General features: G+C 42.5%; 1 protein-coding gene across 1 annotated transcript; it reads left to right on the forward strand.

The window, feature by feature from the left end:
* Positions 1–11,339: 11,339 nt before the first annotated feature.
* Positions 11,340–12,417, forward strand: LOC115547868 (olfactory receptor 2A12-like). Its single transcript, XM_030362362.1, has one exon. The coding sequence runs from the start codon at positions 11,470–11,472 to the stop codon at positions 12,415–12,417; it is 948 nt and encodes a 315-aa protein (XP_030218222.1). The 5' UTR covers positions 11,340–11,469.

The raw sequence follows: 12,417 nt of genomic DNA on the forward strand, positions 1-12,417 counted from the left end.
TGTAATTTCTTGAGCTCATGAAAAACAAACGGCTTACTCTGTACAAAGTTAATGAACTGTGTACTGTAATCTCAACTCCGCTAGGGACATGAAGCGTCTAATGAGGATGTTAACGAGATGTTTGTTGATACTGTTCCTACAGAATGACGACATCGTACACTCAGGATCTCGCACCATGGAGAATAACCCCAATTTTTCGCAAGCAGCAGTAAACAGCTGATGTAAGTGTTATACAAATTTATCGCAGTTTGGGTTGAATCAGAACTAGAAAGTTAGTTTGCAAAGAATAAAAAAACATTCATATTCCAATAAAATAATACTCATGCATTTAGCTTCGACTGTGCAGTGACGATGGTCGACAACATGGAATCAAAATGGAAAATCAGATCCCACTCCCCAGTAGTCATATCTTGAAGCCACTGATTGAAACAAAGTGACAGTGATCCAAAATTTCCCACCAAATGTTTCCAGCAAGTCATTTACCCTAAAAAACGGATGATCTGTAATGTATTCATTACCCTGAACGCACGGGTGTTGGCTCCCAATATCCATTGGGAGGTGTAAGAGGGCCAAGGTTTAACTGTGCGTTCACATCAGAAGCGAATTGAGCTGCCAAATCACCGGAAGTCCTTCACTTTCTATGGGCAAGAGCGACCAAAGCGACACAAGCGTCAAACACTACCAGCGGCAAAAGTTGAGCGACCAGAGCGACCAAAAAAAGTTGAAGACGGCTGAACTTTATCCAAATTACTATGACAGCCCAATCGGAATGTAGACGCTCTTCGCTTGCGTAGATCCCAGGGAACACCGAACACCGGCACCTTGGTTCCTACCTACTTTTGTGGTTCCTACTGACTGTACAAATGTCGACTGAAAAATTAATCGCGGCTGTAACTGGGCACCTGGTGTTGTACAATCAGGCTATCAGGAAATGAAAAAGGCTTGTACGAGCCTTTTTCATTTCAGAGATCGCAACAAAAAGGCTCTGGCCTGGGCGGAAGTGTCACGCGTGGTTGGTTGATCTGGTGAGTGAGTATATATATATATATATATATTCACGTTTCATATATAATGAAACATTTGAGATTATTGTAAAATAGGCGCGATACATGCCTGCTAACCGAGATCCAGGCATACTAATCTTCCTTGCTCTGAATGGTACGATATCGTTTTCAAATACCAAAAACACATACGTTGTGCAAAGGAATAATAGTTGTGCAAAGGAATAATGTCACTTCAATGCAGTTTAATTGAGGATAGACAGCTGACAAATGATAATTTAACAGATGCTTTCTTCCAAAGCGACTTACAATACAGTACATTTGTCATAAGTAGTGAAACATTATATCGCCGTCAGCGACAGTGATAATGAGCTGTGTTTTCTGTTTTGCGTTCAATAATTAATGAGTGCAACAAAATGTGCTGCACTCATTTCTTACAGAAAGAATAAGAAAAAGGAAAAGGAAAGGAGGAGTGGTGCAGGGGCAGGTGGAGGGAAGCCATGGAAATATGCTCGCATAATGGCCTTTATTGACCCATTGATGGAAGACCGCCAAAGCCAGAGCGACATGGCAGAACCAGGGCCAGTGAGTGACAGTGAGAGCGAGGACACAGACCAGGCTGAACCACGGAGAGCACCAGTCGAGGACCAGGAGGCACCAGGGAGAGCACAGGCCGCCGACCAGATAACACCACAGGCTGAGGAGCAGGCAGCAGGACACAGCAGGACAAAGACAGGAAGAGGCAGAGGCCAGACTCGCAGCCTTGATGAGAGGCTCATCACAGCCATAGAGGCTGTTAGTAATCGAGTAGTGGGTCAGAGTCGTCCTCCAGAGGACTCTGACTCACTATTCTTTCGAAGCCTCCAAGAGGATTTTAAAAAGCTCTCACAGAAAACTACACAGGATCTTAAATTCCAAATTTACAGGATGGTGTATGAGGCCAAGTGTCGTGAGGTTGACCCGTGGGGTGAGGGGAACGGGGTGCAGCTGACAACATGGTGAGGGGTGTTAGGAAACGTATTACCCTTGCAGTGCTGTCAGCTGCACCCTGTTCTCTCTCCCTCTCATGCCATTTATTTACACACACACACACACACACACACACACACACACACACAAACACACACACACACACACACACACACACACACACACACACACACACAAACACACACACACCTTTCCATTTTACAATTTTGTGATGATCGGATGTTCTCGTTCCCTCTTTCACGTGTACACAGGTTTGTTTGTTTGTTGTTAAGTTCTCTCAAAATGTGCACACTTTTATCAGCATTTGCTGACTTGTTCAATTCAACACACTACAAATATTTCCAAAAACTATAGCTGTTTTTTAAAATCTACAATGTTATTGTAAAATGTAGGCCTATGCTTTAAATGACTGCAATTACCATGGTTTATAATGTAGTATGAAATGTAATGTGTAGGAGCCATCTATGTTCACCCTTTAGATTAGTTTAGTTATTTTAGCCACTTGGGGGAGTATTGCATTGACTCTGGCATCAATGGGAATTATATATATACAGGTGAGATGATCAAACATATAGGATAGATACCACATAATGTATTATTTAATGTAGAAATGGAAGTCATGCTTTTTATTGTATTTGGGTGGCTCTTAAATGTTGGGTATGGGATTTGCGAAACGCCAGCAGATTTTGAAAATACACAACTCAAATGGTCCTACCCCCTCTCCTTCAACGCTGACTCTGACTCCACCCATTCCAAGTACATGGACGCGCAATCATGCACGAGCGAACAGATGCGCGAGAGCGAGCCATTAGCTAGCTCCAGTAGCTACCGTAGGATAACAACAAAAAAAAGATTGCTCTGGGTCCCAAGCTTTGAGTACGTGCACGAAGGGGTCAAGGCGGGGGGGAGGGGGAGTGCAGTACGACCGTTTCATTGACGTACTTACTGTCCAATGCCACTCGGTGGGTCTGGAAATCATTGGCTGGAGTTTTTCGAGCCCTGCCCGTTCCACAGATGATTGACTTGTTTAATTTTCATGTCAGTACTTCTAACTCAGTGGCTGTAAGTGGGTTATAATAAGGATTTCAAGTAATTTTGCAAAAATGGCCAAAAAAGAGAATTCCATACCCAACCTTTAAAAGAGCAGTTTTAAATGAATGCTCAAACACCAGGTTGCGAGCCAACAGCTCCCTCATTGGAGAAGTAGGAGACATACCTCTCCCTGACACGGAGGGCCTCCAGTGTGGCGTTGTTGCTGCCTGCTCTGTGAATACGCTGTAGGCCAGCAGCTTCACGGTTTGCAGATGGTCCTGGTCCCGGTCCTGTTTGTGTTGTTGGCCTGGTGGTTTTCCTGATGAAGTTGTGCAGGATACAGGTCGCTTTCACACAGGCATCCACATTGCTGGGGCTGACCCCAATGACTCCTCGGTACATATGCCACTGGGAGGTGAGAATACCAAAGGTATTCTCAACGATCAGCCTAGCATGGGAAAACCTGAAGTTGAAAGCCCTGCGGCTGCCATACAGGTGGGTCCCCGGAAAAGGCTGCATGAGGTCACGGCGCAGTGGATAGGCCTCATCTGCCACGAAGACAAACGGCTGTGGTCCCAAATGATCAGCACCTGGTAGCAGAACTTCCTCTCGTATGCCAAGTGTGCCAGCCCGCAGAGCCTGGCCAAAGATGGAATTGGCCAGGACACCACCATCACTGGTCCTCCCGTAGCTGCCCACATCCACCACACGAAAGCAGTACTGTGAATCCACCACTGCCAGGAGCACAATGGAGTAGGTTCCCTTATAGTTGTAGTTTAGGGACCCTGAGTTGTTTGGGGCCCTGATAACTACATGTTTCCCGTTGATTGATCCAAGGCAGTTAGGGAAGGCCCACCTCTCACGAAAAGCCCTCCGCAATGCTCCTCCAATCATGTGGTAGGCACTGGCATGTACTCCTGTACCAAGGCATCCCAAATTAACCTGGTGACCTGGTTAACGATGTATGCCACAGTACTAATGCCCACACGGCAGTTGTAGGCAATTGTACGGTAGGAATCCCCCGTGGCCAGGAACCGCAGGCAAATGGCAACACGCTCCGCGGATGGAATCGGGCAGCGGAAGTTGGTATGCTGCCTGGTGATCATTGGCCCAATCTTCGACAGCAAACTGTCATACTGCTCCCTGAACCAGCGCTGGAACCGGCCCTCGTCCAATCTCAGCCCCTGCACCAGCCGATGGAACTCGCTGTGCTGAAGGCGACCTTGAAGGATCTCGTAGACCCAAATCCCTCCGGCGTCTTCGGAGGTACTGGAAAGCAGCAGCACCAATAGCGACGATATCTTGCGCATCCATAGTGATTTTGATACCAAGTGATGATAAGCGGGAGTATATATAGAATATATTTGCGATCTAGAACGTTCGTATTCAAGCGGGAATTATTTTAATTTGCTCTCCATACCACCAATCTAACCAACCAATCGCGTGTAGTCATGCTTTAAAATAAACAAGTTTTTGAAATAGTCACATACACAAACTAATCGACAAGACGAGGAATAATTGACAAGGGATATATCTCTTGTCTTTCATCCCTCCATTCCCGCAATTCCCCACTATTCACGGAGCCTGAGGTGAATCATTTTTAATTAAATAGTCTAGATGGATAGATAGCCTAGTCAAGTCTTTATTAATACCAAACGACACAAATCGTCTGGAATTCATTCAGGTGATTCGGCTCACACAGGACAGTAGCCTACAAGACCACACAGAACAAGGGAGACAAGTCTGACTGGACACACACAAAATACCAGTCCTCTGCACGTATGCAAATTAGCCATGTACGCCAATGTCAATTTGTTTGAGTGTGCGATGAATGAGTGCAGATCAGTGAAACATTTTTTTTTTTGTTCTCGGTTGTAATTACATTTTAGGAGGTTTTTTTTATATAGCGGTATATATTGGGAGGGGAATCACTGTCCTACTTGCTGTCGAAGCACTTTATCCAACAAGCAAAACCATCTCTGTAATATGGCCAAAGTGTATGGGAGTTCACTCTTTGATACGGCTGTCTGTACTAAAAGCATACGGCTCCTTTAAATGCGTCTGCAAAATGGAATTGTACATCATGAGCGACTTGAGCGACAAAAGCGAACAGAAATATTCGCAGCGACACTTTATGAGCGACCAAAGCGTCTTTGCAGCGCAATTCGCTTCTGATGTGAACATACTGTAAGAGCTACGGTTAGCTACTGTTTTTTAGCGCTTTTTCACACTATGTGCACATGATTCTACAGAGGCCTTCGACCTCTTATTTATTCATTGATATTTTCTGTTTGATGTTTTTTTCCTGAGGCTAGTTAATGTGTCCATTGTTTGATATGGAACTAAGTGGTTTTTTTCTGAATATTTTAATAATATAGCAGGCTTTTACTATATATTTTCATTAAAAGGTGAACATGCAGTTTCTTTAATCCATGAACTTCTAAAACATTTTCAGTGTGCTCCTTCTGAGTCTACTACTAGTTTACTATCACTTACATTTTTTATATATATTTATTTAAATGATTTATTATTTGCGGGAATGTGCTTGGATGTGTGTGTGTGCTTTAGTGTGTGATTGGGTTCCTTCTCCCCAGCGAGTATATTTAGTGTTTTCTCATTCATTATCCTCCCTGTTATAGACTTTTATCCATTTTTTTTTTTGCCTACCAGATGTGTATTTTATTGACCGGAGAGCCCTTGGCTCCCCCTGTGGGACAAGAAATATAAATCCACACGTACCTTGGCTACGTTCCTTCCCCATACCCCAGCACCTCCTTTTCTTTCTTTATCCCTGCAAAGAATAGAAACATAAAATGAAAAACATGACAAAATAAAATAATAATAATAATAATAATAATAAAAGGACTGGAAAGTGGTGTGCCAGTGCTCCCAGTCATTTCCAGAGTCCGTGTTTTTTCTTTCCTGCATGATTTCTTCGTTCCATACACTAATTCCATCATCTTAAATTCCCAACAATAACCTTTTTATTAACTTTTTTTTTACTTTCATTATGAATTTCGAGTTGTTTCAAGATGCTGTATCCCCTAGTTGTGGGTTTTGGTTGACAATAACAGTATTCTTTTCTCCCCTTTCATAAATTCCATGTTCTTACTACCATTTCGTAGAAGCTTAATGGCAGCAGCAGTTTTTTGGTTCATTTAAGAAACATGCGCCCCTGCTCTTCCTCTGGCGCCACCAGATGGCGGCATTGGACTTATCACCTACCTCACCCTGCAATTAAAACATTTTAACGAAAGACCCAAGTCAACGCATATTAAATTATGTTTCAAAGTTGACGATGAAGACACGCATAAACGTATATCAAATTAATGAATTCATTTTCTTAAATAACGACGACACTGAGCTTCAAAGTAAAGCCTGGTTGACCGTGACCCTAGCTGGTTAAAAATAGTGGCCACTACGACGAGCCACCGCGCGGCAGTCAGATGCCGTGAGGTTTATAACCAAACGTTATTCAAACGTTTTAATTGTTGTTAAAATTAGATGAAATAAAATTGTTTCGCCAGCAGCCAGACCAATGGCAACCCTGCCTTAGCTGAATCTCTGAAGCTAAGCAGGTGTGGGCTTGGTTAGTACTGGATGGGAGACCAACTGGGAACACTGAGTTGCTGCTGGAAGTGGTGTCGGGTGTTGGCCAGTAGGTGGCACTCTTCCCTCTGGCCAAAAACATCATTCCCCGATGCCCCAGTTCAGTGACGGGGACAGTATGCTGTGGAAGGTCCCGTCCTGCGGAGGTGATGTAAAATCGAGGTCCTGACTCACTGAGGTCATAAAAGATCCAAGGGCACTTATCGCAAAGAGTAGGGGATTCCCTGGTGTCCTGGCATAAACTGCACAACCAGGCTCATTCAATCTGGCCCCCTAATCATCCCCCGGTATAATTGGTTTATTCATTAATTCCACTGTCCACCTCAAGCTGGTGTGTGGTGAGCGTTCTGGCGCCAATTGGCTGGTGTGCATCACCCAAGTGGGTGCTAGTGCTGCTACACACTGGTGGTGGTTAGTGAAGTTCCCCCCCCACTTCACTGTAAGCGCTTTGAGTTTCCAGGAAGAAAAGCGCTATATGAATTGAATGAATTATTATTATTATGAGTATTATTCAAATACACTTTCTGTGCTCACCGAACGTAGTTCTTCCACGGAGATGCAGCCGTTCCTGTTACAAGTCGAATCTTTGGTCCCTCTTCCTCACAATGTGCCACAAAAAGCAGCAAATCAAACATGTGTAGAGTTCTCACCGATTTTAACAGATTATTTAATCTGAAAACAAAAGTAAGTCTTTTTTTCTTTTTTTTTAATCCCTACAACCTGGGACACTTCAAAATAATACCGGTAATAACGTTAGCTTTGTTTTATCGTTTACTACCACCCCTTTAATATAGAAAGGGCTAAGCTAAACATGGCTGATCATGAATTAAATATTAGCTGAATAAATCATTCATACCGTAGGTTCAGTCTAGGCAACGGTTGAGTATGATGACAGCACTCTTTGGTCCGCTACTAGCTCACTTAGTTTAGCATAGCTTTGAGACTCACCCATCAAGGGTAGAAACTCACCCCAATGCAAATTTGAATCCGAAGAGCAGTTTGAAACGCACGAGCAGTTTAAATAGAGCGGCGAAATCACACCCTTTCGGGTAGAGCCCATGGGACCTATGAGATCGAAAGATATGAATGGGTTACAATGGAGAGAAAGTAATTATTTTCTGGTCCCAGTCTTTAAATGCCCTGCATTATACATACGTTGTTTGTGGATTTAAATGATTTTTTTTCTGCAAAGAAAAAATAGCCCGAAGAAGTTTGATATTTATTTATCTCATGGGTCCCATGGGCTCTACCGGAAGAGGCGTGACTTCGCCACTCTATTCCAACGTATTTTTTCAGGTACGGCAAGACGGAACAGACAAACACACCGGACCTTCCGCAGGAGGCTCCAGTAACCCTTATCTAACGAATCTGAAATAAAATCAAATGTACATTTTTAACTCTGTCAGACCTGCCTGATTGTCTCTCGGATTCGTTGAGTTGTAGTGTTTACTTTATGTTCGTCTGTCTTCCTTTCTTTTGACTAGAACAGGGGTTTTCAAAGTGTGAGAGAGTGAGACCCCCTCAGAGAAAAATTTTCAGCTCTTTTTTTTCTTAGGTCTTTTTTTTCTAAAGACCTGTGTTTTGAAAGCTATCTTAATTATTTTACACATTTTAAACATCTCTGATCATAATTTTAAAACATTTGAAACATATTTTTTAAACATTTGAAACATATTTTTTAAACATTTAAACATATTTCTGAAACATTAAAACATCTTTGTGCGTTTTTAAACACATTTCTTAAACCAATTTAACCTTTTTTAAATACATTTGAACATCTTAGTCTGTGTAAACTGCCAGTTTGCACAGATTCATTCAGGGTCCCCGACTGAATTTTCAGAGTCGAATCAGATCTGCTTTTTCAGTCCAGAGATTCGACTATTCGGCGGGGTTTGTTTACCGGCGTTGCTATGGTGACCTAAATTATTATAAGCAACTGAAAACGATGCCGGTTGGAAACTAAAACTGTGATTCTGAAAAAAGTATAAATGCTATCAAAATTCCGTTTCGATAGTATTGAAGATACAAGTGTGTAGATTTGTTCAATGGTTTGAACGATGGTAAACGGTTGAAAACTGAATGAGGTAACTTACGAATGTCTAGAAGTAGGTGTATCAGAATGGGCTGACGTCTTCAATGAAAACAGCTGAAAACGAAGCGGTACGAAACTAAAACTGTGATTCTGAAGAAATTTTAAATGATATCGAAATTCTGTTTAGATATTATTGAAGATACAAGTGTGTAGATTTGTTAAATGGTTTGCACGAAGATAAACGGTTGAAAATCTATTTAGTTAGGTTACTTCTGCAGTTGAAGTACGATTGATGATTTGAATCATCGACTTTCAGGTTTTTCTTCAGGTTTATTTTTTTCTCACGTCGCGCCCCCCCTGAAGAACTCTGGCGTCCCCCAGGGGGGGCGCGCCCCACAGTTTGAAAACCACTGGACTAGAACATCCCTGCAGAAAAATTATAAAAGGCATTTTTCAAAGTATTTGTTTAAAGGCACCCAGTGCAACTTTCGAGGCTTAAAAATAAACATTCAATTTCTAGTCTTTTTTACACGTAGTAAGTTTCAATAACTCCATACCATTACATACCGACATTCAAGCAGCAAAGATGAGACGTCGTTGTGTGGTGAGAACTGATAGAAAATCGATAACAACAACAATGCCGCCCTTTTCTTTATTTTTTGTAACCTACAATAAATAAAGCAGGCTTCCAGTCAATGGAAAAATGGCTTCTCCCCACCGGCGATTGTTGTTGTTTACGATTTTCTATCAGTTCTCACCACACAGCGACGTCTCATCTTTGCTCCTTGAATGTCGATATGTAATGGTATGGAGTGATTGAAACTTACTACGTGTAAAAAAGACTAGAAATTGAATGTTTATTTTTCATTGAATGTTTACATAAAGTTGCACTGGGTGCCTTTAAGTACCCAGCACTTATTTGATCCTTTCTGTGTGTTTTAATATCCATGCATTTGACCATTTTATATAAATGTGTGTGTGTGTGTGTGTGTGTGTGTGTGTGTGTGTGTGTGTGTGTGTGTGTGTGTGTGTGTGTGTGTGTGTGTGTGTGTGTGTGTGTGTGTGTGTGTGTGTGTGTGCTTGTGTGTGTGTGCACATTGGATGTACTTAGAATGTGTTTATATGCCCAATCCCATCGGGATTACATTAATGGGTTGCTCCTTAATTTATCAATCTGTAGTGAAGGAAAAAGCTACATGCCACTCCATTGGCTTCCACACTCCACCCCGTTGGCTTCCACGATCCAACCCGTTGGCTTCCGGTCTCCACCTAAGTGACCCCACTTCTTTTGGGCCCCTCCAGACAAAGGCGCAGAGTGCTGGGGTTCACAATCCGGTTTATTGTAATAAACCGGAAGGTTTGATAATGATGCATTCCTGGTGTAACCTTTACACATTGATTACTCAATTGACAACAGTCCAATCCGACTGAGGCTGCTCAAACCTGCCATCATTCACACACACTCCCACACCCTCCTTTATTAATTCTCATATTTTAATAATTTGTTAGATTTAGAAGTGTGTTTTATCGACCCGACAGCTTTGATGAAATGTATGGGGACGGAGATTTGTTCCAAGTCATTCAGACCAGTAGTTCATGAGATACAGCAAATACGGTAGGTTCGGAAGGACGTTTTTCTCCATTATACCTAACCCGAATAGCAGTAGAGAGAGGTGCCATATTCTCTAAGGATAGTCACCAAGGGAAGAAAGGAAAAAGGAATTGGCATGAGAACAGAACCCTGAGGGTCGCCACACAGCACATTCACCGAGGAATCTGGCTTTTCCTTTGTTTTAGTGACATCACAGGTGGAGTGTCCCTAGATGTATGACTGGTAGACTGATCTATCGAGCCTACAATCCAAGTGCACTCAATTGTGACATCACTGAAACAAATGAAAAGACAGATTTTCCAACAGCTTGTAAAGGCTAGCCACACATGGTGGCTATATATCGCCCCTGCAATATAATCTTGCACACCATATTCTACACCAATATATAATAATAAAGTACAATATTTTAACTACATGCACCTATACCATAACAAACAGCCATCATACAAGTGTAGCGATGGTCAAAAAGGACCCCATCTGTCCTGGCTTTATCGAAACATTAAAGTACCAGTTTTTGTAAGAATTACTTCTGGACTTTGCACCAATAACACTTTGCTCTTTCAGAATCAATGTTCGGTCACTACAGTTGGTTGACAACAGTGAACCGCGAGAGTTCATTACAAAACATTGTAAAGACCAACCATATTACTTTTTTCAGAGCAGATTCAGATTCAGAGCCTATGTTTCTATAGTAACTAACATACCGTGTTCATTTTGGAACGGAAAACCTAGGGTTACCGCAAACCCTGGGTTAACTTACCCGGTTATGTGATAAAACCGGCTTTGTGGAATACCCCATTGAGCCGGTCAGTCAGTTGTGAGGGGCAGTACGGGGACAACCCCCCCCCCCCCCCCCAGTTATATTGATGACAGAAGGATAAGGATTCTGTTTAATCTGATATATCAACAATGAAATTAATTTATTTTGGGCGAGAGAACTTTAGCCAATCAGAGCGTAGGGGCCGGAGCCCGGGCCCCTGAGGCCCCCCTCCTGTCTGCTCCTGAGGCTGTATCTGCTAATGATGACAATGATGACAATGTTTATGGCTCACTCTTTTATAGAGTGAGCCATAAAGTTGCTCACCCCACACATCACCCTGGAGAGAGGGAGAGAAAGAAGAGACAGAGAGCGATTGAAATACGTAAACAGAGAGGAGCTGGCCAAGCTCTCTAACATCAGTTGGATACAAACCATGTACTCTAACATGACTATTGTGAGACCAGCATACTTTGTTATCAGTGGCTTTTCAGGCATCCCTCATGTTAACTACTACTATTTATTTTTACTGGTGCTCTACATCATGTCAGTGGTGGAAAACGGGATAGTGATGGCCTTGATCTGCTTAGACCAGAGTCTCAAGACTCCAAAGTATATTGCTGTGTTTAACTTGGCGTTTGTAGACGTGGTCGGCAGCTCCGCACTGGTGCCCAAGGTTATCGACACCTTCTGGTTCGACCACAGGTACATCTCGTACAGCAACTGCTTAACCTATTCGTTTTTTTATTATTTAATCCTCACCATGCAGTCTCTTAATCTGGTTGTACTCTCCTTCGACAGGCTAGTGGCGATCACCTTTCCATTGCGTTATCAGATCATTGTGAGTCTGAAGACCATGTTCTCACTGGTAGCTGCTTGCTGGATTATTGCCATCCTTATCAACTTGATAGATGTAGGGCTTGTAATACCACTGTCCTTCTGCAGGTCTGTTGTTATCAACAGCTATTTCTGTGACCATGGGCCGCTCTATCGACTTGCCTGCAATGACTATCGGCCCAATGATATCATTTCCATAGTGTTACCATTTTTTATTCTTTGGGCTCCATTGCTCTTTATCTTGATATCTTACTTGTGCATTGGTGCAGCTTTGGCTATAATAGCTGGAGCGCAGGATAGGATGAAGGCTTTTAAAACATGCAGTGCCCATTTAATGTTGGTGATTATTTATTACTTACCTATTCTGGTCACTTTTAGTGTTGCCGCTAAAATGCCTCGCAATGCAAGGATAATTAGTCTTTCTCTTGCAGCGGTCATACCTCCAGCTCTGAACCCACTGATTTATGTTCTACAGACTCAGGAAATCAAACTGTCTCTGAAAAAGGTCTTCAAAAGAATGAGGCAATCAAAAATTGCATTGAAGTAG

The sequence above is a fragment of the Gadus morhua genome, chromosome 7 (genome assembly GCF_902167405.1).
Source record: "Gadus morhua chromosome 7, gadMor3.0, whole genome shotgun sequence".
NCBI classification, from domain to species: domain Eukaryota; kingdom Metazoa; phylum Chordata; class Actinopteri; order Gadiformes; family Gadidae; genus Gadus; species Gadus morhua.

Excerpts from the sequence above, each read along its gene's own strand:
- LOC115547868 (XM_030362362.1), top strand. The coding sequence starts at position 11,470 with ATGTACTCTAACATGACTATTGTGAGACCAGCATACTTTGTTATCAGT.